The following is a 27,792-nucleotide window of genomic DNA, read 5'->3' on the forward strand; positions in this document are numbered from 1 at the left end:
GTAAACCTTTTTTCCAGCACTTCACACTGTTTATTTCGTTTTGTTTTTAGCCCAGAGAAAAAACTCCATCAGCGTCACAAGGTGCTGCACACTTGTCCATGATTTTCGAAAATATTTTCTTTTCTTTTTTCTCAGCTATTTGCTGCACTTTTTTATTTTTACCATTAGCCGGGTTTTTGTTTTTCTGAGAGGGGCTAACCGGGGACAATTTGTAACTGTCGGCAATTGACGCGTGCGCAGACGCAAATGCAACAGCGGCAACAATGAAGATGCCACCAGCTGTGCCGCAAACACAACCCACAAGTGCACTCCGGATGGTCCGTGGAGCATCTGGCCCGACTTTATCCTCTTGCACATCACCATCATCATCATCATCACTCACGGCACAGTGGAAAATCGACTTGGCCTGCGGAATTTTAGCTACAAATTCACTCGAAGAGGGTATTTTAGTATTAGCTAAGCAATTAATAGATATTTTCAGTTCACAAAAATTATTCATATATATATAAAAAAGGAAATAATTATCTGTTATTATATCTGGTTCTTGAAATAAATATCTTGCTTATAATAAGTACTAAATGAAGGTTTTTAGAAATAGTGCTCTAAAATTTTACAAACTCGCTGGTGCTAGCAGAAAGTAAGCAGCTAAAAAATCGCTGGTTTTTCAGGGTATTCAGATTTCGGTGTCGCAGAAGGGCTTTCTCATTTCCCCAGTGCTGCCGTCAGCTGACTGCTGTTGTTGTTTGGCAATCACCGCAGTTAGGCGTGAAGTCTTCTGTTTTCTGCTCCTCGGCCCCTTCAACTCGCGTTTTCACCGCGAAAATCCAGCAACCGAGTGGAGATCACTTGGCACAGCTGCCGTTGGAGCCGCGATTTTGGGGCAACTTTGCCTAATTTGCAAGTGCAATTGCACGGACCGAGCGCCCGCCAAACTTCCGGCATGGAAATTAGGGTTTTGCATTTCCAGGGAGCTTGATTCGATTTTATATTGTTCCGCGGTTGCCTAATGACAGCATTATTAGTAGGTTGCAGCGGCCTAATTTGTGGCTATATGGATATATGGAGTGGCAGAATCTCAAGTGGGTGCCCCCCACAAACACTTATTTTCATTTCATTGCAGCCAGTTTCATATTTTATTGCCTATGCACTCAAGTGCGGTTTCCTTTTGGAATTCGGAGTATGTTTGGCAAACATTGTTGTGGAGCAAAAAGGTGTCAAGTGATGGCTTTTGTGGCTGATGGTAATGAGATCTCAATGGGAGCATTTCGATTTCCATTTGTTTGGAAATGCTTAACACTCAGAAAGAAGCGCAAAGTAAGCAAGGGGAAACTTAGCATACATATAAATATTATAAATTATTGATTTATACTCTATTATTTTTATTATCTCATATATACACGTACATAGGTACAAAGCACAAACAGACTAGCGTAATTAGGTATTTCATGGCAATTAATCCTCGATTTCCTTTTCACATTATCTTTGTTTACTAATTGAATTAATAATATTACAATCAATATGTTTCATTATTTATCTCGGCCACAAAAACAAAAACGAGCTTAACGCTAGTCAAAAGGTTAAATTCCCAGTCACGCTGATAATGCCTCTAACCTTTTCCCCAGCGAACCTGTCGCTCCTAAATAATTTATTAATGCACTAAAGTATGGGCAAAAAAGGACTCCCCATTTACAAATATATGCAACATAAACAAACCCATGCACATTGTAATTAAAATGTGCATAGCACATATTTGTAGAAACAGAAATATATGTATATGTATGCATCGAACATTTGCTGTGTTGTTTTAAATGGCCAGTTTATTAGTGCCAAATGTGTAAATTCTCACATATTTGTATTTACTCTTTGCGCTACATTTGGAAAATAGAACATAATTAATTCACGAGCTCTAATTTGAACTAAAACGATCCACTAATTTATGGCAACCGCCAACGCAAAATATTAACAAAGGTCTTAGCCCCGCGGAATCTGTTATTTTTATACCTTTTCCATGGCCTGAGGCTTGGGTCAATGTGGTAATTAAAAATCAATTGGGCGTAACTGGCAATCGAATGGGGTACTATGTAGATTGGAAGGGTGGATTAGGCCATTCTGGTAACACATAGTCTATAAGAAAGGGGTTCTAAGCAAGCATGTATTATGTGCTCAAAGATAATATATCTCTTATTAAAAGTAGTAACCAATTATGTCGTCTAAATGACAGTAGTAGATATTATTCTATCTAATACCATATCTTTGAGTATGCACATTTCCAAAAGCACTCCGCTAATATCCACCAATCGTACCCTGTATTCCATCCACCGTTTTTATCACTTCTCGCACAAAGCTTCCTGTCCAAATCTGATGCCCTGTTCCGATAGGCAACGCAACGCGAATGCAATGGAGCGCAACTTCTAGCCCACAACCTGGCCTTGTGTCCATTGTTCCGCGATGGAAGATGGATGAGATGAGATAAGATGAGTCAAGATGAGATGAGATGAGGTGTAGTGCGGTGCGTTAGATATGCACGTGAGATAGTGGTGGCTGGGGGAAGTGGGTATCTGTATCTGAAACTGGGGGAATAGTGACTTACTGCCGCCCGCATCGTGTCCGCTGATGTGGTTGCCCGTTAGACCGAGGGCCGAAAACTCGGATGGCTGCAGCTTCACCTCCATCTCCTTGAGGCGACTGTTCAGTTTGTTGGTGTGCATGAACAGGAAGAAGGTGCACGAAATAGCCAGCAGGGCGATCAGCTCGACGGAACTGCAAGAGAACAAGCAAATTAATTGTCAGTCAAAGGTTAGCCAAAGCGGGAACAAAGGAGTATGGCGTCTGTTCGCCATTTATAATAGCCATTAAGCTTTTATAATTTACGCCAAATTGGTTTTTAGCAGCTATTATTTCATTTACACTTCGAATTGCTGTCACAAACAGCCAGCTCCGGGCTCTCCGTGCTGCCCACGCTCCACAGGATTCCCCAGGATACCCAGGATTCGCAGGACTTGCAAGAATCGGCGGCAGAGAAAGGTGGCATAGGGGCAAAGGTCCAGGCAGCGGGACTACAAAGTGTGCGCTGTGACAACATTTAATTAAGTTCTGAAAAGCCGGAACGGAATGAAACGAAACAACAAAGCAAAAATCGGCGAAGGGACACAAGAAATGCACTGGCAGTGGATGGGGGAGAAATTGCAAAAATTATAAAAGAAATTATCAAACAACTGGGACTGAGTTGTGGGGTGTTGCTCCAAGGAATACCTGACAGGTGTGCGGTACAGTTCAGCGATTGAGGTATTTAAGTCGACCATTAAAAGGATCAACTTATTGGAAAAAATTAACCTTACAATCGAAAACAGTATTTTAATGTATTTTTCATTTAAATAAATAGTTGGGAAATATATAAATACCAATTAAATATTAAATGGTTCTCAAAAATTATTAAGAGAGCATTTTGAATCATTAGCTTTGAACACGTTTTAAAAGTATGCCTATGATTATCGATAAAAAATGTTTTTTTTTTAAGCCAAGTAGTAATAACTTGAAATGTAAAAATGTTTACTCTTATCTTTATTACATTTTTTTAGCGCCATTAACAACTAAAAAACAATTGCTGCAAAGCTTTCATATCCATGATCAACTCTCCTAATCGACTGATTCAAAACCATCAATGGAAATCAATGAATGCTTCTAAAAATTATTTAAATATGCCCGATAAAAATATATGTGAGCTTTATAAAGTGGAAAATAAGAGTAATGTATCTTTTTCTGATCTTCTACTTTAACTTAAGTCCTCTCAGGATATTTTGCTCCCCAGGACGAGGATTTTGTTCGAATAGGAATGAAGTTCCAGGAGGTGTCTTCGCTTTTTGTGGAATTATTTTGCTTGAGCTCAAACGCCAGTTCAAACGACTTTCAATTGTTTTCCTTCTATGCATATATTTTCATACCAAATTGAATTCGCAGCGTTCAGATTTGGCATTACTTTTGCTTGAGTCGGTAAGCCAGGGCGGACAACAATGACCTAGTTGGAAGGACTTAGCCGAGTTGCAACAGACCGGACAACCTTTTGTGGGTCCTGGCCAGTCGGTAGTGGAGCACACACAAAAACTATATAGCCAAGTTGGGTGTATTTTCATTTTGTTTTGATATTTTTGCTCTGCCCAGCGTTGATAACAAAACACAGCAGAAAGAAATAGAAAGAAAACAACGAACCTGCTAAAGAGAGTTGGAAAATAAAACGAGGCAAAAATTGCAATGCAAACAATTTTCTTTGGCAACTTTTTAATGCAGCTGTCCGTGGCTCCACTGGACAGACAGGCAGGAAAAAAAAAACCAAATTAAAAGCAAAAAAACAGAGTGTATGTATTTTTTATTGTTGGCTTTTGTTGGCATAAATCTACGGGCAGATAGCACGAAAACTGGGCAGACAAACACGAGGAAACTTAAAAAACGGTATCAAAATAATAATGACAATAAATGCGGCCATAGAAGGGAGACAAGCTGGAGAAAGAAACGGGCAAAAAATTGGGCTAAAACCGAAAGCTAAAATACACTCCAAGTTTAGTGGTCTATAATATATTCAAGCACAAATCAACATTTCTATAAAAATGCTTATTTAAATATTAGATATCAAGATTTCTTAATGCTATGCTTATTATTGTATACCATTTATTGGTTTATAATCTTCCTTAGGAGTTCCAAAGTTTGTGACAAGCACGAAATACCCAATAAAAATCTAGAATGACCCCCAGCTATCCCCCTTTAGCTCCTTAGTCTAGTTTGAGGGATCTTGTTTAGTTTGTCATCAGGTGCACAGAGTAATTTATTTCGAACGACTGCACTGGAGCTGCTCAGCTGGGCAGAATGTCAAAAGAAGGGGAAATCGGGGAACGCCGGTAAAATCCCAGGTCAGACTTCAGTGAAATGTATCTGCAGGATAGACAGATGCAATTGATAGTCGAAACTGTATCCAGGGGGCTGGCCAGAAGGAAAAGCTTAGACGCTCACCTGCTGTGTGAAATCAGCTCAAGTTGCTCAGTATATGAGCGTTTTTTTTTGGGGAGGCTTCATTTCATTAGCCCACAGTGCCCGCCAAAAGTTTGCGGCTTATGTGCAGGCGAATGTTCCGGCTGGCCATTCATGGCACCGTTTTTTTCCCAACTTATTGTTATGATAAAGTTGACACTACAGTGCCACGCAAATCCCACTTAAGCGCTCTGGCCCCCAAAACTTGTACTTTTACCTCAGCATATCCCAACTTTGTTACTCACACACACTTGCGGTCAGAATGAAAGTATTTCTTAGAGCTTAAGAACTAACAAACAAAACTAAGATATTCTTATATGGAAAATCATTTGCTTTTTGTTTTAATGCTTTGATTTTGCATGATCATAACATGGTATAATATTAATAGCTGTAGTAGCAGCTCCTATAATCTTGCTCGTAATTATATAATATATATTTTTTGGCCAGCCCCAACAAAAAGGCTGGAATTTATTGACATTTTGTTGGCTACTCCCATTGGAACGGCGTCGTGTAAATGCCGAAAGTTATGTGATTATTAAAATAATTTTACGTGACTGCGTCGATTTCTTTGGACGATTCTGTAGGGAAAGTTCTGGGGACTTGCGAGTTGGGGGCCTCTGTAGATATCGGTTGGTCCAACTGCAGTTCGTTTGCTGCCACGTAGCACATGTGCAGGCCATTAGGGACCCAGAACCCGGGACCTCGGCCACACTTGGTTCGTTAGCGCTTTTTTTTTTGGGACTTTCAACATGGTACTATAGTATACTATATGTATGCGATGCGAGTTCTATTTCCCTTGCTTCGGTGTGGTCGGTGGCGGAGTGGGCGTGGCAAGCGGGGGATGTGGCTCCAAGAGTAATAGCTTCGAGCTCGATTTCCACAGTGGCACAGTTGGCTACAACTTCATGAAGATGATTGAAATATGTGCGTGCATGTTGGTAATGAGTGAAATGGGACGAAGAGTTATAGATATTCGTAAGCTAAAGCTGTCGTTTGCCAGGCCGAAATTTAAGCTATTTATATGGGGTATTTTTGAATAGTTTGAATGGTTTATAACTTACAAGTCAGCTCCTTAAATGGTAGATCTACGAGTATAAACAAAGGCTAACTGTTTTTGTGCTCAGGTAGTTATGATATGCCTTTCGGCATGTTCTGCATCTAACAGCCATGACTATGGGTACGATTATTCCTACGGTTCATGCATATCCAGCAATTTTTCAACGAATTCAATTCCCATCTCGGAGCGGAGAAATTGCAGAATCACCAAGAAGTTGCCATAGAACGCTGAGTTCATTGGCCAAGATGCTTTCCGTTTATCCGTCAGCATTTGTTGGCCAACAGACCGCACCTTTCACTTTGGAGGAAGGGGGTTGGGGCATCGGGCTTCGAAATGGAATAAGTCAGCTGCCGTTGCATGCAAATTGCTCGCCATTTCCGCTCATTGTCATTCGACTGCCCATACACGTAAGCCTAGGCAGCAACTACCATCTACCAACTGCAAACATAATTTAATTAAACGATGGCAAATTTTCCACCTAATCAAACTGTAAAACGGCAAGCGACCGACCAAATTGCAGCCAGTTTCCAAGGCATTAGAAATGAAGATTGCAAAATGGGGGGTTCGATGAAAAACTACAGTGGAGCTTGGTTAAGTCGAACAGTACGAAAAAATACCAAGTACCTTAGCAAACCTGACATTATTTAGATTGTACTTAATAGATAACTGTTCTCATCTATTTGATGTGATTGAACGTATGTGTATGATTGAGGATGCGGATTGCGGACTTTGCACCACCAGCAAACCACTCAAACTATGCTTCAGTGATATATGTATGTACAGTGAAGCAACCCCAGTTGACGCAGCTCCAACTCGGTTTACTTGCAGAGCAGGCGCAACAAATTGTTTGAGACATGAAGATTTCTTTCGCAATGGGTCCGATATTCGATGGGGGGATCTGCGCAGATGAAACAACCGAATCGCGCTTGGAAGCCGCACACTCCAATCAATACACGCAATAGGCAAGTTTTCGAAAGGTGTTTGAACCCAGATTTGCCCCCAAGCCAGCGGCATTGCGATTAGAAGTGGCCAAACAAGTTGAAAGAACGCGAGTGCTGGAAATATGAAATCATTGGATCGAAGAACACCTTTGGATGTTCTGGACCCAAGAACTATTCATTGTTGGGCATTAGCATTTCGGCGGCACCATGACATAACCCAAACCCGAGCCGGCAGATCTTTTTATAACTAGTTTGCCCCCGGGTCAGACCATGATTTGCCTGATTTAGTATGCAAAGAAATTGAATTTTATTCGCGCTTTCGGCTTTTTGGCGTAACAAAAGTTCAACAAACTTTCAGACCGCGCATTTATTTTTTTGGAACCTTTCGCTTGACTTTTGGCTGGCATCTGGCATTCGCAATCCATGAGCACTTCATTAGGCAATTTTCGTGGGTCCGGCTCAAAGGCCCATTAAAATTGTCAACTGAGGTCAGTTAATGAGGCCTTCCGCTGTGGGTTGTGTAAGCCCGTAGGAAAAGTGTGTGAGAAGCGCATAGAGAGGTGCAATGAGGTCGAGGGGTCAGGGTTCAATCTCTAAAGCTGGGGGTTCCGTTAGGCCTTATCCCCAGACAGTGGGCATATTCGGGGTCATTGAAGGCAGTTTCTCGGGATTTAATCATCGAGAGGAAATGTACTATGTTTTTATTTGGAACGTTGCATAGTCAAAGAGATGGAAGTTTCATATTTGGGCAGTTTTACAGAAGTTTAATGGAAATTTCCTAGCTTTAAGATCTACCAGCCGTTGTGCGATGCCAAGACCTCTCAGGTCACATTTACGAGTAATCACATTTCCCTTGGGGCTTGGTCCACAGGCGGCAGTCGCCTGGCCCACTCCCAATAAAACTATTAACTCTAATCTGATAGCTAGTTCTATGACATGGGCCAGCATATAGATAGACATCAGCAAAAGCGGCAAGAGAACGGGCCGAAATCTCGGCTCAAAGCGAAACTAGGCCAATTGTAATTAAAACGTTCTACGTGCCCCTGTCGATGATTTTCGGTTTTACTTGGCAGTAGATGGGGCCAAAACTGACCCACATCGAGCAGTAATAGTTCGTGGCAAATCTCAGATGAAAAGTGCGTACCGGAAGCTCTCTGTTTCCAAAATGTGACCGTAGAAAATTGAGATAAAAACGTCAGTCTCGGCCGATTGGGCCAATTGAGCAATTGAATTTAGTGACGCCACGAAAAGTGAAGTAAAGCAAGGTTCGAAAATACACAAAAACGCGCAATGAGTAATAATAATAAAATAATATTTTGATTAGAAAGTTGTATAATCTCGAAAGAGACGAGCGCCGCGATCCGAGTCATGTGAATTTTTTATGCAATTGTTTTTCTTTTCAGTCTTTTGGGTTTTGTTTTTGCACGTAGCCTCCCAATTTCGGGTGGAAAAAGAGTCGGAGTCGGAGTCTCGGGGGCGGCTGATATTGTATTGTATAAGTAGGTATAGTCGTGGAAATAGCAACAATTTCCAGCTGTCTGAAAAGTCAGCAATGCTTGGCATATGATTTAATTGAAGCCGCAAAACACAAGCAGCAACAATCGTCCACAGATTGGAACTGTGTTTATTTTAATTTCACAAATGTTATGCCATTTTTGAACTACATTTTACCATTATTCTTCGTTTTTTCGCTTTGCATTCGGCGCTGCTCTTTTATTGCGTTATTTTTCTGTGGTTTGTTTACTCTAATAACAAGACTCTGTCAGCATTTAAAAACTCATCAAAAAACGAAAAAAAATCAGTTTTCCTCGTTTTTCACTGCGTTTTATGTGGTAAAGTAATTGTGATAAATTTTAAGTAAACAAGCGAACGGCACTGAAAAAAGTTGGGTCAACACAATTGCTTTTAGACAATGTTTAAACAGGGTGAGATGGTCTAACAAATTTGCCTGGACTTTAATGGAATTTCGGTAGTGGCTTTGAATGGGGCAAGCGTTTTGGCGCTTTGGTCTTGTGCTACAAAAACTAAATTATTGCCACAAAAATGTGGAGCATCATAGTCGACTAAGTTCGCCATAAATTATTCTCATTAAATTAAAATCCGTTCGATAAATGGTTTGAACTGATAATTAATTTTACTTATAACGTATTTAAAATGCTTGCTTATTAATTTAATGAGAATAAATAAATTAAATAGTTTTATTAGCTAATTAATTGTAATTATAGCCTTTTAAACATGTTTATATTCTAATTCGGGATAATGGCCAGCCCAGCTGCTATTTTCACCATTTTCCATGCTAGGGAGTCATTAGCTTTCGAGTTTAATGAGTACAGCCTCGAAATCCACATACAATCAAGCCGAAGGCGACGACTTGCCCGAAATTATTTTAATCTGCTTCGGCACGCTCAAGTTAAATATAATACAACAAATAAGAGTTAATGACTTTGCCAGCCGGAGCGTTCAATAGCCGCAAAATAACAATCAAAAACCAAAACGATTACTGCAGATATGCTGGTTGGAAAAGAAAATATTCCGAAGGCATTTCACGCCTGTATCGAATATCGTAAATCCCATACCGTGTGGCACAAAGTGGCGCTTAACACGCACTTAAAAAAATGGAGTTGAATGCGCGTAGTGGGGCATTATCCCCCCACCCAGTTCTGCCACTCCCACTCCACCGCCCACCTTTCTCCCCTTTCTCTATCTCATGACTTACTTCCATCCATCAGCTGGGCTTGTTGCGAATAATTCACGTTTCAAATAGAACGTGATCCCATAAAAGAAAGCTGGCTAAAAAGTAAAAAGTAAAATAAAATCCCAACCGGACACTGGATTCTGTGCTGGGAATGGGTCTTCTTTTCGATCAAATGGCTAACTGCGGTTGCTGAGTAATAGACGCAAAAAGCACAAATACAACTCAACTTTCAATTGCGAATTGTGCAGCGTTTTCAAGGAACGTGCAACTGCAACGCTCCGCTGCAAATCTGTCACTCCCCCCGCCGCCCAGCGACAAATTGTTTTTGCTTAACCCGATACAAATAGATACAGATAGGTACAGTACAGCATCAATAGATTGCACACATATTTGCTTAACATCTTTGGCATTTTTCAGTCTTTCATTTCTTCAACTATCTAATTACTAAATGGATGTATTATCGCTACAAAATTTACAACTTTTTATATAATTTTTAGAAAATTCATATTAGCTTAGTTCGTCTGTAGTTAGATAGCCAGATGGATGGATGTATCTGTGCGAATGGAGCTGCGGCTAAAAGTCAGAGTCACAGTCATGGTCGTTGAATAAAAGTGTCAATCTTGGCCAGCAACATCATCATTATCGCCCTCATGATTATCGGTGGTAAGACAATTTGCTCTTTTGTCTTCGAAAAAAATGAAAAAAAAAAACGTGCTGGCAAAAATTGAATGGAAAGTAACTCACAAAAGTGACAGCTGTTTGTAGACTTTGAGCTGGAGTAATATTTGCCCAACGTTTTATTAAACATTTTTTAGTTTTTCAAATGCATAAAGGCACTTCATTGTTGTAGTTCCTAGTTGTTGCTAGGTTCTTCCCAATTTAACTGTTTAGAGTTATCAAAGGATAGGTTATCATTAATATTTAACTTCCTTATTATAACTACTTTTGTAGATTCCGTAAATTATGTTCAAACAAGCACCTTTTTGGACCATTGTTGCGATTTCTGAAGTTTTTAGCTTGCACAGCTCTTTTTAAAGCATCCAATTAAAATGCCATTCCAGCCATTTCGTTCCATTTTGCTCGTTGTGCTCCCATTTAAATTTCCTTTTCCATTCCCGCATGTCAAATGAAAAGTGAACAAGTGAGGTGAAGCTTCATTTGGCTTAGATTAACGCGGCTTGTAATTAAGTTGTAAAACCTACGTGCGGGCTTTTCAAGTATCTGCCCCCCCCCCCGAGTTGCCCCTAAATTTCGCCTAGTACACACATAAAAGTCCTAAGTACACAACACATCTGTGGGTGGAGTAGTGGGAAACTTGTGGCACAAATGGAACTGGAAATTCATTAAGGTCTGCTAAAATTTTTACGCGGTGAGTTAGTGCCATATAATGTGTATACATTATTCAGAAGTATATATGTTGAACATTTAACAATATATTTAACAATAAAAAATATTTTGACATAGAAAGGAGAGATTTCTTCCTTCCGATTGCTGTTTCTAATTATTATTATTCTTACTTATTATTATATGCTTCATATGTTTTTTTTGTGGCTTTTATGAATCAATTCCACCCTTTTATCATTTGAAGGTGTTGCTGCTCATGCAAGTGTGGCATGCAACAAATGTCGCTGGCAACATGTTGACTACGTCCATTAACACACTCCAGTTGTCATTTGTTTTACTGCCGGGCTAGAATTCGTATTTGGCCATGGAGTCGAGGTAGAAGAGATGTGTTGACAATTAACGAATTTCATATCATGGCCGTAAATCTGGCGGTTTGCTGGAGTATGAAAGTCCCTTGACGAGCAGTGTGCCAAATTGCGTTTGTGGGTCAAATTGTAAACAATTAGCTGTTATGGTAACCGATTTCGCCGCGAAGATTAATATTTAATGCCATAATGGAGCAATGAGAGCGGCGGATTTTGGAGGCGGCTAGGCTTGAGGAGCCATCCTAATGATAATGAAAACTTTCTGTGGCTTATTCAGCTAAACGAATTAAAGTGGTTAAATAGTGATACAAGGGAAGATTTATTGTTAATTGATATCATTGCGGAATTGGTATATATATGAAAGCAAGCTATACTTATATACTATTAAAGCAATTTCACCAGGACTAACTATTTTTAAATGCTGCTCTAGTAGTTCTCCTTATATTTGCCAACAGAATATTTTGACCAAAAAGCGGAAACCAGCAAAAGGCGGCAAGTAAGACGTTGACAGCTTTAAGCCCTCTTTCCCCTTCCGTCCGTTTCCCACCGTGACTTGCACCGAATGTTAATAACATTTTGTTACGACAACACCAGCAACAACCAAAATTTACGCACTCGACAACAGAGGCGAACAACTCGGCGGCATTTGTTGCTGTTGTCTCCATCGTTGTCGCTTCCTTTAACGAGCTCGTCCTTGTTGCAACCGGCGCACGTGACACGCCCAACGCCCCCCGCCCACCTGCAACGTTCGCCTCCAGCAGAGGCAGCCCGATTTCAGGACTCGGAGTCTCCTGCTCCTTGGCCTCCAACGCCATCTACATCTGAAGTCTGCGCCTCCGTGGGTGCTTACTTTTACTACTTGACGCTGTCATTTGCGGCATTGCAATTAATTTTTGGCTGCTCTCTCTGTGTACGTGTGTGTGTGTGTGTGTTTGTGGGCAGTGCGGGAAAAGGGGAGGGGCAAGGCGTACACACGAAAATGATGCCATCAGTTGCCACAAAGAAAATGCATGATTTGCACAGTCTTAAGAAAATAATATTTAATGTTTATTTGACAATTTTCCTAACATGAATATATTCCCCATATTTAAATATATCCCTCGAATTTTCTCTCAGTGCATGGAATGAGCACATGAGGGCGGTATCGGGCCAAACAACTTGGCTCACTAATTCCTGATCTCTGGCCGACCGAGCAACAACTGCATCCGACTGGAGGCGCAGTAGGGATAAGGTGGCGCCTCCCCAGTTGTCAAACGCTTCTCATTTAACGCCTGCCTGGACTCCAAAGTGAAATTAGGGAGTGGGGTGAAATATGTATTGTGTAGCGCGTTGGAAACTGGAGCTGGCTTTTCCGAGCTACCCTGGCCACGATAAGCATTTGCATTGTCATTATTTTACCTGAAACGACTTGCGGCGAGGAAACTGATATTGACAAAGAGAGTTTACAGATAATTTTCCAAAGACTAGGCAAAGAGCCTTGAGCTCAGGTTGGCTGATATGGAAAATTGAGATGACGATTGGGGATGGGGGGCGGAAAACTCATGAAAGCGTTGCACTGATGCAGATGATTTTTTCTTATTAATCTGAAATAATAGAGACAAAGTTTCAACGCCGAAACCGTTGAATATATTGAAGTACCAATGTTTAACCATTTTTATTAAGTGAAATGGAAAAGGATATGGATATTTCCAAGGGATCCTAGTACACCTATTGCAACTCCGAACCTACACCAATTAAATCCATTATGGCACTAAAACTAGCCCCAAGGTGGTTGAATTGGAGCCCCTTGAATTTTCTCTGCCGATGGCGAAGACGTAAGGGGAGTATCCTTTCTCCGCTGCACAATCCCCATTGGCCACATTCGCCAATTTGCGTTAACCAAAACCCGCTCTTTAGATGGACCCACCTGAAAAGGTGGGAGGGCGCTTAGGTATTAAGTATTTGTATCACTCCTTGACTTTCACATGGCGAACCCGATCCGATTTTCTGCTCATTTGTGATGTAAAAAGAGCGCGCCGCCTGACAGAAACTTGCCATTCAAATTGGTGTCAACCAGTCAACTGGACGCCAAAGAAAGTGGCGCCACAGAGCAGACGAAATGCACTGGAAAAAATATCAGTCATCTTGGTTTGTGACACAAACCCTACGGTCTAAATCAATCTCTTTAGGCCAAATTCCCTTTTCTGTCTTAAACAAGTTTTGCTGAGACAACAACGTGCAGCATTGGAAAAAGACAATTTGAATAAAAAAGAATCTGAAATTAACTTTGGCGACATTTTTCCTTGTTTGGCAGCTGTTTTCGCTGTTCGCTGTCTTTTCGCCACCGCCCAGCAAAGATCTCCGACTTTTTCCCGTCCATAGCCGCAGTCTGGATTCGAGTAACAGTTTTAGCCAGAGGCGATGCCAAAAGTAGGTCGCCAGCGCCGCTGCAACTTGTTTAACCGGCGACCGAAGGAAAAACTCGCTCCACTCGTAAAAGTCGCAGAGCGAAGGAACGAAAGGCGGAAAAAATGGATATGCATCCTGGGGGACATCTTTGGGTGCACTAAGACTAAGCTGCATTAAAATTAAATTTTATCTGGAACTTTTTATTTGCCTGTCGGAGGCGTTCTCTTGTTTTCGCACAAGGAAGAGCGAGTGTGGAAATTAATTAAGCAATTCAATTTCCCTCGCAGGTATTTGTCTGTCGTATGTTTGCCATTGCATTTATGTTAATTGGAAGTCATTGGAAGCGAGAAAGGATGTTGGCCATTTCGAGCGGTTGATTTATCCAGCAAATAGTTCTGAGACATTTAGCTCCTAGTTTAGTTTAAGTGCTATAATCAGCCGGAACAGGAAACTCAATTAATCCAGCTTGACATTTATTTATTTGCCTGCATTTCAGGGAGTCACTTCAAAATATGTGTTTGGGCTCACGTCTTTTTAAGTGTGCCATTTGATTTTTCTTTTAATTTTTAAGCAACTCAGTTGCTGGTGTGCAATACCTCTTCATAACTACTATTTGCTATTGGTTTCGAATAGAAAATCCCGTTGAACATTAATCTGAGCTTCTCGGGGCCCGGCTAATTAAAAGTATGCTCGACGTCCGGGAGGGATTAAACTAAGCTCTGGCATTATCATAGAAATGCAGACGGACAAAGCAAACAAAAGATGTGAGCTGAGCCAGCGCTAAACTAAACTCAGCTGGCATCTTCGGCTTTTGTTTAGTGAAAGGCAGGCGAGCAGCACCTGCTGCACCTGCCACATGAGGAAGGCCCCACCTAATATGAAAACAGTGCTTCGGCACTCCAAAACTGTGGCGTTGGAAAGTACACGCACAGCTGGTGACCTCGACAGGGCATCTTTCGTCACTCATTGCTCACCCAAATCCAAATACTCCTCCAGACATACATACATGCATGTCTTGGCCAGAGAAATGAAAAATTGTTGGCCAAAACCACCCCAGCTCACTCCCTTTCAGGTGGCGGCAACAAAACGAAATGATAGCAAGATTTATGATTTTGGAACATGATGTTCGGTACATGTCCGATAAGCGATCCGAAACGAAGGCATCATTAAAATCAATTTTGATGCTCCAACCTCCTTTCACCGACCATCGAGCATCGAGCACTGAGTTCCGAGTAACAGCTGCCACATGCGGGGGCGCGGGAGTGGGGCAACACTGGATTGCCACGCTTATTGGGGGTGTTTGGTGGCAGGTTACTACATCCGTCCGACATTCATTAGGGATCAATTTAGCTTTCTTTACGTAGCAATTTCAATTCGTTAACTCTTTCGTCGACCGGCAACTCGTGCAATCAAATCAGGGCTTTAATGATCCATAAAGCCAATGGCATTATTTTTGCGATTGTAAGCTATCAAACAATTTGTAAGGATTGCTTTCATTAACAAAAGTTAGGCCGATCGGTGGGTAGTCGGTAAATATATGTAAATAAAATGAGTGTTTAAACGTACTTAAAATATTTATAGTCCCATATATGTTATTTACTATTTGGTTACTTTAATTGAAATTTTGAAAAGTGGCCATAACCATTTTATTTGCAGCCTTTGTAGCAACTAACTAACTAGTATATGACTGCACTTAGCATACCATTATTCCCAATCGGGATCCTCAATCTGGCACCTTTGCAATATCACATTTAGCTGCCCATCAGTTTTTCCAGTGGCTTAAGCATCGTAAACCTCAATTATCTGTGGGACATAATAACCCTAATCTTTCCCGATCCCAATGGCCGTTTAAAGCTGGAATAACCACTTCGAGAAAAGGCAGTCAAGATTTTACTGTTTTCCACACTTACTTGTCTAACCTAGGCCAATCCCAATCCCCCAGGCAATTATAAGACCGCAGAGAGCGCAATTAAAAAAATATTTAATTATAGATCCTCCTCGAGCCGTGGACCGATTTTCCGTTTGCGGTTCGGTTCGGTTCAGTTCGGTTCGGTTCGGTTTAGCCTAAAAGCCAGTGGAGGCACATGAGTTGGCCGGGCTGTTTCATGTGGTCATTACGTCATGATGCAGCTTTTCGCTTTGGAGTGGCACAGTCAAAAGACAGGCGGTATGGTTGCACATATAAAGCGGGCGAGGAAGGCGGAAAATGGGGAAAAACTTGTAAGTCGGGGCAGACAAAAACCGCATATTTGTCGTGAGCATTTTGTTACAATTTCAATTTCAATTTTGGCCTGGTCCATTGTCGGGGGTCGGTTTCTAGACTGCACTCTTTATATGCTCGCGAATCTTGTAGACTCACTTAGTTTTCTGGCCAGGCGTTGCCTTCGCCTTTTTGTTGCGACTACTCGACTTTGCCAGCATTTGAAAGTGCATTTGTTTCGGTCTTGGCCAATATTTGCCAACTATCAAACTGGTTTATTGCAGTTTTTCCTCCAGTTTCTTGAGCTTTGACGGAATGGCCTTTTCTGGCGAGTCTGTTCGACTTCTCAAGTGCAAGGGAGAGGCACACACAAGTTAAAAAAAATATTTTAACTTTTTGCTCACCTGTATTCTAAGTTATACTAGATATAACCAACTAGTTATTTTATTCCAATTCACACCGAAAGTTCTCTGAACGCTTGACTGACGGAAAAGTGAAAAGAATCATAAGTGCGCCCGCTAATTGGAGTTCAATGCTTTCACCTGGTGGCTACGAAGAGCACCGCCCACCTGGAGATCTACCTCTTGGGATCCCAGACATGTCCCACCGTTAAATATTCTGCTCGCCCAAGTAGCTGCTGCCCATAAATCTTCGCAGTTCGCCGGCTGTAAAAGGTGATTTACATACTCGAGGTATTTACCAAGTTCGGATCTGAAGCTAAGCGTTAACTCACTTTCGCTGTGTGAGAGTGAAGAAGCGGCAGATAAATTAAATTCAATTTTTTCCTCGTCTGCATTTGGCAAACTTAAAAAAGAAAAAAAAAATAATAAAACGCACGGATACGGTCGCAAAATATAAACACACACATTTTGCTTTTTATTCACATTTAGCCTGGTTTCTTATTTATAGCATTTTGCATGCATATTTGATCAAAAACAATCAAATTTTATGAGAAAGTACGAGTAACAACATCTTTATATGTTTGGGGAAAAACACAAATTGAAAGGAGGTTTATGTGCTTTTTCAAACATTTTATGCATTGCATAAAGATAATTTTTATGAAAGTCTTTTCGGCCAAGGAAGTGCCTAAATAAATTAGGGGACCATGTTGGCTGTAGTGCTATTAATGAGTTTTCTTCATTGTTTTTATCAGCGCGGTGAAAGGGTAATTAGTTGATGAACATTTGTCCGAAACTGAAAAGATGCGCCAGCTGGGTCGTATTAGCTATTGTATACCCTTGAAAAAATAATAATACAACCTAGTCCCTCAACTTAGCCCTATGATAAGTTTGACTAGCCTTTACCTTGATTACTCCCATGACTTTTTCATTTTAAACGCCATGCTCAATGACTTTGAACTAGATCCACCTCCAAACTAACTCCACCTTTCGTTCAACTCCACCTTTTGGCCCACCAATTTACACCTGGCAAACTTGAAACTTGAAGTCCGTCAGAAGACGAAAAGAAAAATTCATCATTGTCATCATCACTTGGCTGTTACGCATTGCTGGCCACGCCCCCTTGTCCCGCAGCCCATATTTGTAAATCAAGTGAAAGCTATACACATAATTTTCAACTTGTCTGCTGCGTCTGGGTATTTCTCTGCACTTGTTTTATTTTTAGCCGAAAAGTGTTGCACTTTTTTCACATGATTGTGTTAATCAGCTTTGGCTTTGGCTTTCTTGAAGAGCCTCTGTAATACATAAACTATGCTAAAAATAATGCGAATTTTTTTAGCATTTTGTATTTGCCACTCTCTGCGCCCAGCATTCGACCGTTTTTTACATAATGTAGAAAAACTCTTTCGTGGGAGAGGGCGTTGTTTTTGATGTCCACACAGCCATAACCGAAGTTTTTGTTTTTATGGCCAACTAATAACAGCCACATAGTTAGTGACTACCGGTGGGCGTTTGTTGCTCTCCGAAATTGGCCCAGTAAAATTGCCGGTCATCTCTTTTGAAAGGTGCTAAACGGCTGCGGTCATAAATTGCTATAATGTTTACAAAACATGTGAATATTTTGTGGGCTTTCACTTGCCAAAAGTTGCGTGCGAAATTATCAGTGAAAAAGGGAGTCATATGTGGGCAGAGGGCCTACAGTTTCACCTGATCATGCGGGTTAGGTGTGAAGTTTTAGGAAAATTGTGTAAAATACGGGCTTAAAAGCACCCAAAGTATGCTCTTGTTATTGTGTAAACTTTGGTTTCTGTTTAAACTATTTGAAAATATAATTGGAAAGGTAAACATAGCATATTAAAGAGCTAAGTGTATTTTTGGCACAGCTAATAATTTAGAAAATGATTTTTTATATAAAATAATTGAATTTAATTTAATATACATTTTTGTTTGGCTGTTGAAAATCCTAATAGTGTAAACAAAATTGTGTAAGCGGAAAATAAACTCGTAAAGCCCAACTTACTTGTTTCACTCTTTTTTAATAATATTTTCCTAAATATTTGTAAACCATAAAAAATATGTAAAAAGAGAGGGAGAGAAAGTCGCGTATTTAACCCTACAGCTATAAATTCGGTTGTTTTTTAGTGTGTGAAAAAAAAACTTTAATTGCAGGTCAAAAACATAAAATTTAGCACATATATATGTTTTTGTTAATAATTATTTTTTAATTTGCCACCCGCCGCAAACGGACAGCAATAATTAACTTTCCCGCGGGCCACCGGCAGCGTGTAAAATTCCCAATATGCATCATTTCCACTGCAGAAAGACAGGCAAAATAAAACAAAACGGCATGCAAAACTCGAAAGAAAATGAAGAAAAGAAAAACAAATCACATCACTGAATATAATTACCAAAGAGTGACTGCATGTCGTGGCGCCCAGAGAAAGAAAGAAACTGGTAAGAAAGAGAAGAATTGCTGAGAAAGGCGCACAGAAGAAAGACTTGTAGACTCGGCAGCGAAGAGCCAGCTACAGTCTTTTCGAGCTCGGCTTGAGTCTTCGCCCTCTTTCTCCGCACTTTGTAGCCGCTTTTGGGGGCGTTCTAAATAATTTCTGTCACGCTTCGGCTTGCAGTGAAAATAAGAGTGAGTTTTGTATTAGGTAAGCCCTAATCCAAATGGAAAGCAAATCAGAAACGTAATTTATGCTAATTCGGAAGAAATTATTGCATAACTGCACTTCATTCCACTCAGTGAGCGTATAATTGTCATTGACTTTTCAAATCGATTCGAATCGATTCCGATTCTGACTGATTTTTCTCAACTGGGTGCAACGAACTCATTTTCTACGTATGCCCATTTATCGCGTGTCCGGATAATGAAGCTGCCAAACATCTGTCGGCGAGTTATTTAAGCAAAACCAATTAATTTCATTAATTAATATCAATTTGAGAGCGTACAAAAGAATTGTGCAAATAACGACGCAAGTGTACGCAGCAATATGGCTGCGAATTTATGTTTGTATGTTTCTCTGCAGGACAATTCGTATCTGTTGCGATAAATCATATACATATTCAAATATTTGCACTATTTTGTTGTGCAAATGGCAAGATTACTCGTCTCACTAAGTCGCCTGGCCATCGGAAATGGATAAAAAATAAATGTTTACCTGATTGATTGGCAGACTGACTGAGTGGCCAACTGATTGACTGAGAGTTTGCAGCTGCATGAAATTGTCAAAATGAGCGTGAAATTTATGCTTCAGCCAGCGGTAATCACAGAAAGTATCACACATATCTACATTTAAGCCATGTGTTTAATTAATGCCAGTAATTCATACATTTAATGTAATCATTTGTTCTGCAAATAAACGGCAAATGGGCTTCGCGAAAATTAACGAGGGCTTAATATGAAAAAAAGGAGTTATTTGACTTTGATATCTTGCAGGAACTTAATAAGTGGGAAAATATTTAAATAAAATAATATATAAATGTATGTTGTTGATCCAATTTGCCATTAGCTTGAGCTAAAGCCACAAGTATTCACAAGTATTAGCTGTGAGCCATGACTTCGCCACGTTTTGCCTTAATGAAAAGCAAATTCTCACACCCTTTTAAAAAGTCAACAAAAACGTAAAGAAATAGTTTCCCAAAAGCCAATTAGCCCATAACATGTGTAGTCGGTCGGTATATCATTAGTTTACATCTCGACGCACTCGTTGCAACAAATTTGGCCATACAAACGGAAAAACGAGCGAATCTTGCACAATAGCGGACGCAGTGGCTCAGTTCTGTGGCCTAAACACCTTTTATGGTAATAGCCAAAATTGTTATGGGCGGCCGCAGAAACCGCCGGCCGTCGACCATCAACCATCGACTAATGAGCGGGCAGTCAAGTCGGGGGCTCTTAGCTTTTATCTGAGCTGACTTGGCCCGAACTGAGCCGAGTTGGGTTCTGTAAAAGGCCAGAACAAACACCGAAAAATGCAGGCCCACACAATGCAGTGGTAGGATGGATGGTGGTAAGACACGGCTCTTTTGGCTACTTGAAATAGTTGAAGTGAGCTCGGCTTTTGTGGTTTTCCTCCTCTTCATCTGCCGGCCCGAGGTGCTACACCAAATGAATTATGAGAAGAATTGAAAATGAAAAACGCAATAAAAAATAGAAACAAGATTGTAGCTTTTAACTGGAGCAGAGATTGAAAAAAACGTCAGCCGCAAGTGCACAGAGCGAAGTTTTTGAAACATTTAAAATTAAGTGTAGATGTACATTGTTTACAACGCTTAAATACTTGCTTTTAATAAGTCTTGAAAATATTAGAAAATATTTTAGAAGTATTTTTTATCGTATTGATCGAAACATTTTAAATGATTTTAGGATAAATAATAGGCCGTTTTTTGTATTTAAAAATTTTTGAAAATATTTTCTATTATACAATATTTGTAAGCTCATTCAGCATTCGTAATAATTTTGTTTGCGTTCAAAATAGTTGAATTGAAAGTACTCAATTAATTTCAAACAATAATGTTTGTACTCAAACATTATAAAGTTAATAATTGTCAGACTGCTATAAATAGTTGGAAGATATAATATAATAAATATTATATATTAAATATATTGCTTTGAGCTATTTATATTATCTTAAAGCTCGTTGATCTACATATACACATCTAAATCGTTGAGATCCATATTAAACTTAAGATCTACAAGTCCATTTCGTCTAGTGTAGCTGCAATTAATTTACTGGCTGGCACTACTTAAAGTCCGTCAAGAATGTTTGAACTGCGCTGGCCAGCAATTGGAGTTTTTATTTAATTGTATTTATCAAATGCAACGACCCTGAAACGCTATCACTTTTAGCCAGCTGCGAAAAACGGAAAGTTAAGCGCTTTTTATGGAGAATCGAGAGCAGAGTATTTTTAATCTTTTGCGCTGCGGCGAACGCAATCTTCGATCTACCAACTCGATTTCGATTCCCTGGCCATTCAATGGCAATTATGACCGGTTTTCAATTAAACTGAAACTGGAACTCAATTGCATTTCCCCTGTGAAACGAACAGCGTTCTCGAGTGAAAGAAATCTTTTCTCCGCCGCCTTTTTCTCGTGTGGAGATCTCACTTACCGCTTGGGATACGGTATGCGCCGGTATTTGAAGGCGTTTTCCACATCGCGCAGTTTCATTTTGTACGATCGTTCGGCGTTCAGAGACATCCAATGTCAATTACACAAAAACACAATCGCTTGAGATCTTAGTTCTCGCAGACCTTTCTTGGCCGAAAGAATTTTCCGGTCGGCACTTGAGTTCACTTTAATTCCGATTCACGACTCGAAGACTTAGAGATATAGACGTCCGTAGAGCTCGGCGATCGCGGCTTGACTGAATGTTCCTGAGGGCACTTGGCCGCCTTTTTGGCCAACTTTAAGACGTTGGCAGCGGCGGCTTACCACTGTTTGCTTTTACCATTTTCTTCGACTCTCTTTGGCTCTGTTTACTCGCTCTTTCGATCGCTCTTTGTTCGCGGGCTGACTGATTTCGTGGGGACGTGACTGTAGCCCATTTGTCTGTGGCAACATTTTTATTATTACCCCACCATCTGACATTAATCTACTTAGACATATTTATTTAGGTCGTCCAAACAGCGTAGTGTCTTTATTCTCCGCGCAAGGAATCTAATTTTGGGCACTTGTTTCAATATCCTCTATTGGATCAGTTGGTTTTCCAACCTCAATGGTAATTTGTTCGGTTGAATAGAACATATTGCGTGTGATCCAAACCACGTTGGCAAAAAGAAGAACTTTAGTTTTTTCTATTTCTTAGAGGAAGGGAGAATGAGAATTAGAAACAGGTTTACCTTTGAACCCATCCCCCCCCAATGGACAGTCGAAAAGTTGACCTTCCCGCTTTTGTAATTTCCATCGATTAGTTTTGGCCATTCGTACATAAATAAGCGATTCTTCTCGATGTCCGTCTTCTCGCCTCGTTCGTTAGCCAACTTCGGGATCTAAGCTTAATTTTTGCCAAACTCAAATCTATAGTTTCTACAAGAGCTGGATTCAGCGATCTCCGCACTTGCTGTCCACAAAGCTAAGCTCATTGACCCTTATTCAACTGTTGACTCTTATGGCACAGTGGCTCAAAGAAATCTATTTTCAGATTAAATTAGAACATTATAGCATTACATTTTTTATTTAAAAAAATTTATAATATATTTCAACTTATTTATACCCTTACTCTCTTATTTAAGTGTGTGTTATCATATATTGCTTTAAATTACCCTTTTTTCAGGTACCATAACTTTTCACTCTCACTGTAACTGACTTGTCCACTAACTGGCGTCAGACGGCTCTCGACTTTAAGCGTTTACCCACAACTATCTGCATAGGTCCACATTTTTAGGACCGACAAAAAACTGATTGTTTAGTCTTATTAAACTTTTTTTATTTCAGCAACAAGTTGAAAATTCGTGTAAATTTCTCGATAACAATGGCAAAAAATGGAAAAACGCCAGCCTCAACATAAAAACAGCAAAACATAAAAGTAAAATTAAAACGAAATGCGTTGGCGGCACATGTCTTGTGTTTATCTGGTAATAATTAAAGGTATTTCAGCATTTAGTACCAAGAAAGTGAGTAGCTAAAAAGCTGCAAAGTTGCTGCCTATTGCATTGATGACTGTCCAAATCGAGGGAGATAATTGAGCTATCTGAATGATCAGACTCTTTCTCCTATTTCGAAACTCGAAAGCCGAGTTGTTAGGCTGTCGGTTTTCGGGTTAAGTTTATCAGCTGTCCAATTGTGGTCGCTCACAGTAAGTTGGCTATATCTTCTTTGCTGCCAACTGTCCCTTTGTGGCTGTGCCGATTGCGCTGAGCTGGCCAACTCGATTGTAAACAACATTGCAATTGGCCCTAGGTGCAAACACAAATAGCTGATTGTGTGAGTTTGTGGCAGGTGTGCGTATATATTATATTTGGCCAATACTCGCCAGTGTATTTTATGCAGCGAGGTTGTCCATGGTAATTGGTTGGCATGTTTAATACATCCGTTTAAATATATTAAAGGAATTTAAAATCGTATTTGGTAGATATAAAATATAAATTCGAAATATAATTAGTTACGCAAATTCTAAATTAATTTATATGTATATATTAAATGTAAGTGCGTACAATATAGCAAATAATTTCAACAATTTGTATTAATCTAGACTGAATTTTTGAATTAGATATAAGTATTAGATGTAAATTATTGACAACGTCATAAAAAGAACTGCACAAGTATTAACTTTAATAGCCAAATATTTAAATGTGTTAATAATAAATGAAAGCAATAAACATGGTAGTGATTAGTTTCATAAGCAGTAATAATAATAAAATACATTGAAGGTAGATCCCTCCATTAAATTTGATTATGCTTTGGTATTTTATGTTTTAAATATTTACCTTGATATCAAACTTACAGCAAAAACTCCTTTACCACGCCTCGTTAGCGATTTCCGGTCCTTTTGTCGCCCACGCCCATCAAAGCCATTTTGGCCAAGTCCACGGGCCAGAGTTGCCAGGGCCAGAAACAGAGCTGCCGGTCATAAGCACGGGGAGTCAGAGAACTGGGGAATCCGAGGGAGGAGGCGGAATCTGTGGGATATAGAGCACACACCACACGAGCACCAGGCCGGTGGCTTATGTTTTATGCGGGCTCAGCGAGGGCGAGGCGGGGGACATGGAAAGCCCATAGCCACAACCCGATCCCACGGCCAATCCGAGTTCCGACCGGTGAGAACACACGCCTGAAGCTGCCGGCTTGGCTTGGCTTTAACAGCATCTCGTTCGATGTTCCGAATTTTCGAGGATGTCCACCGATTGCTGCCCGGATGCGGGCAATCAAAATCTGTGGCCTACTTGACTGCCAGCTATTTGGACACGATTTGAGTTCGCCTTAGTTTGGCCAACGGTTTTCCCCCGAGCGTTAAACGGAACAGTTGGCATTCCACCCACCCACTAAACACCCCATCCATTCCCCCCGAAAATCAAACGCCCAACCAACCCACCCACTTTTGCAATTTTGGCTAATAGAGAAAGGTGCGCTGTGTTCAGTTTCATTTTTTCATCGGTTTTATTTTGCTTAAAGTTCCTTTTGGTTTTAATTGTCTTGGTTTTAAATACTCGTTTCATCTATTTGATTCAGTGCGTCATTAACTTAAGGTTTCCTTTTCATATACGTATAATATCTCTATATAAATATTTGGTTTAGTTTTATTTATCATACAAGTGAAACTTACGCTATCGAACGGCGAAAAGAAATGAAAATCGGGGGAATTCAGAAAGGGAACTTAAGATATGATCTCCTTTCTCGAATTTCGTATCATTGGGTCACTTTTTTCAGTTTTTTTAGTTTTTTCGGTTTTTAATTAAATATGCGTAGACTGTACGCAGTTTGACTATTTACACAGCTGTCTGCATTATATTGTTATTTACCATCGCGCAGCGTTTTCTTCTCGTTTCGTCTACTTTATTTTCGAACATTTCAAATAAATTATATGCAATGTTTTATGTGCGGTCATAATTCAATTTCTCCACCCCACGCCGCCCCCACTTTTTACTCATTTTTTATCTTTGAATTCTACTTCAAACACAGTTGGCACAGAAATTTCCATAGTTTGGTTTGGTTGAGAGAAGGAACTGAACCGAAACTGATGATTGAGATGATGTGAGTTTGTGTGAGTGACAATGGTGGCCAACGAAGTAGTTACAGCATTTTAGCCGGGCTTAAAGCTAACTATTTAAATGCCCTGCCAGCCGTGTTTTCGATTTTTTCGATTTTTGTCCTCAATTGGCGGCAGTAAAAATGCATTTTTGGCCTATGCGCCTTTTTTAATTAATTTAATTTCCTTTCGCTCTCGAATATGTTTCGGTATTATTTTATCTCTTATTCGAATGTGTGTAAAATATCCTATATGTGTATGCTATGCTGTGTGTCTGGAAATAATAACTAACTGCTCGTTTTTTATTAAATTGTACAAAGTGCGTTTTGTTAAATTTTCTTTCTTTCTTTTTTAGCTATAAATATTTAGGTTATTTGCTATCAAAAAATGCCAACCGAAAATATTTGATTTAATTTATGTATATATTTCCATTTACTTTTTATGCTGGCTAAATCATATATTTTTTATACACACGCTCTTCGGCAAAGTTTCATTGGAGTTGAAATTTTAATGGGTTTTTATGGATGTAGACTCTGCCGGCGTTGGCAGAGGTTCTTAAATTTTTAAAATTCCCACTGCAGCCAGTATTTGCTTTGCTTTCAGTATTCAGTTTCATAATTTTTGCCCTAGTTCCGTGTCTATAAAATAAAGTACTTATGTCCTTTTTCCGCTTCTTCTTGGTGTTGTTTGCTTAATCCTACTGCAACTGCCAAAAGTTTGATTGTTTATATGGGTTATGAGCCGTGTCCTAAATGGTAGTTTTGCATACAGTTTATTATTATTCTTCGCTCGTAGTTTTTACAAAGTCTATTAACTTTAGGAATGTTACTCACTGCAGCTACTTAAGGGGAATCGGCTTGTGTTCAAATTACGAACATAAATGCTGACGCAAACAAGTGATTGCTCGACAGAAATATTTACATTGATTGTTTTGTTGTTTTGTTGTTTTGTTGTCTAATCCTTTGGCAGTTCTCTCGATTAAGTGCAGTGAACATATCTCTGGTTTGGAGCGCTACTTAATTCATTAATAACAATTGCATTTAATTAACTTGCTGTATCGACTTGTATATAATAAACCACTAGGTGATGTCCTTTGCTTATGTGTGTTTGTGCTGTACGATAATAACAGAAAAGTGCTGCCTCTTAGTTGACTAGTTAGCTACTAGCTAGTACCTATACAATATACGCCTCCGGTTCTGAGTACTCGTCATGTAAATGCTTCGACGTTAAACATAGTGTTTAAACATAGTTCAGTATGTGCATGCCTTAGATCACAACACTGTAGAGATTACCCTCGACCTTTCCCAACTCCTTTCCAATCGCTGCTAACAGTTTTTGCCTAGTCTAACCGCTTAAAATTAGTGCCAGAGTGGCCCTACGCATAGGGATCTGCTCTTTGAGTTGCTCTTCTATACAATTTCATTGTAGTTCATGATCTTCCATTTAGTTGCTGAATCATTGGATTACTTCCTTTAATGGGTGCTGTGTGCTATGTGGTAATATGCCGAAGTCATCTACGAGCCGCCCACGAATTGTTGTTCTCTAGCTGATCTAACTGGTTTAAAGGTACCTAATTTACAATAGTTTTATGTCCTCTTATCGCTTGTGTATGTAGTCCTAAACTGAAAATTTGTTAACTCTCATAATCGAACTAAAACACAATTATGTAATGGTCAAAACTGGCTACCATGTGACTAGCAATAAATTTATATTACTCGAACATTTTGAGTTTTTAAAAGTTGTGAGTGATCAATTTTGATTTTAATTTGGAAACCTTTAATGTATGCAATTATAAAGATTTTTAGTTTGAACTCAAATATAATTTTTCGATATTTAAAGATTAATGATAGGACATAAAGATCGAAATACCTTAAAAAAGTTCTTACGGTGCACAATCCTGACTCTCTCAGAGCTTTTAAATTATTTATGCTTAAAGTTAAATAATATATACAAAGTAAAAACCATAAGCAACTCATCAACAGCATTTTCCTTATGACTACATACACACAACTTCGCTAGTGCGCAATTTGTTACTCCCAGAAGCGTTTAGAAAAAGTTATCGGCTTAAAATGTAGGTTCATTTAGTGTTCTCATACCTCCAGGCGTCGACTCTGTATCTTTAAAATCTCCAGGCCAGATTTTGAACGGGATCAGCGGACTGATCCATCGGTCAGGCCAGCTCCATGGAAAGCTCCACATGATCATAGGGAATGCCACAGCCGGCGGCAACATATCACACGGTGGTCTCCCGGTCCACGTGGATATATTCGACCGGCTGTAGTCCGTGTCAGGAGGCCGGATCGATGTACAGCGCCTCCTTCTTGAAGTCCTTCTTCAGGGTACCGATGCTGGCGGCGGACACGTTGCCGTTGCTCGCTCCGTTCATGAACCCGATGCCCACGCCCATCCCGCCCACGCCCATTCCGCCCATGCCGCCCACTCCGGCGCCCTTCTGCACCACCGACTTTTTCCGCTTCCTCATCAGCCCGAACATGCAGAATATCAGGCAGGCGGTCAGGGCTGCTGCAATGCATCCAAGTGCGGCGAAAACTCCGCCCGGCAGTTCCAGCAACTTGCGAGCGGTGCCGCACTCCTCCTCCGACTCATCGAAACCGCTGGGGCAGTTGTGGTGGCCTGAAAAGGAGAGATTGCAGGGACACTTTTAGAAAAAATCGTCACTTCTTAGGAGCAA

General features: G+C 40.1%; 2 protein-coding genes across 6 annotated transcripts in view; both read right to left on the minus strand.

Moving 5' to 3' along the window:
• The window catches only part of LOC117139584 (heparan sulfate 2-O-sulfotransferase pipe-like), a 39,259-nt gene extending 17,464 nt beyond the window's left edge, over positions 1 to 21,795 (minus strand). For 3 of the 5 annotated variants that reach the window (XM_033301998.1, XM_033301995.1, XM_033301997.1), the window contains exons 1-2: positions 21,525 to 21,795; positions 2,591 to 2,760 (exon numbers count right to left, since the gene is read on the minus strand). In XM_033301998.1, coding sequence (XP_033157889.1) covers positions 2,591 to 2,760; positions 21,525 to 21,613 — 259 coding nt within the window. In that variant the 5' untranslated portion in view covers positions 21,614 to 21,795. The remainder of the gene's footprint in view (positions 1 to 2,590; positions 2,761 to 21,524) is intronic. The other 2 variants (XM_033301996.1, XM_033301999.1) reach the window with 2 other exon arrangements.
• A 2,715-nt stretch (positions 21,796 to 24,510) lies between these two features.
• LOC117140704 overlaps positions 24,511 to 27,792 on the minus strand; it is a 67,880-nt gene continuing 64,598 nt past the window's right edge. Inside the window, exon 14 of the mRNA XM_033303769.1 lies at positions 24,511 to 27,734. Within this exon, the coding sequence (XP_033159660.1) occupies positions 27,388 to 27,734 (347 nt within the window). The 3' untranslated portion in view covers positions 24,511 to 27,387. The remainder of the gene's footprint in view (positions 27,735 to 27,792) is intronic.

Source organism: Drosophila mauritiana, chromosome 3L (assembly GCF_004382145.1).
Source record: "Drosophila mauritiana strain mau12 chromosome 3L, ASM438214v1, whole genome shotgun sequence".
Taxonomy (NCBI): Eukaryota; Metazoa; Arthropoda; class Insecta; order Diptera; family Drosophilidae; genus Drosophila; species Drosophila mauritiana.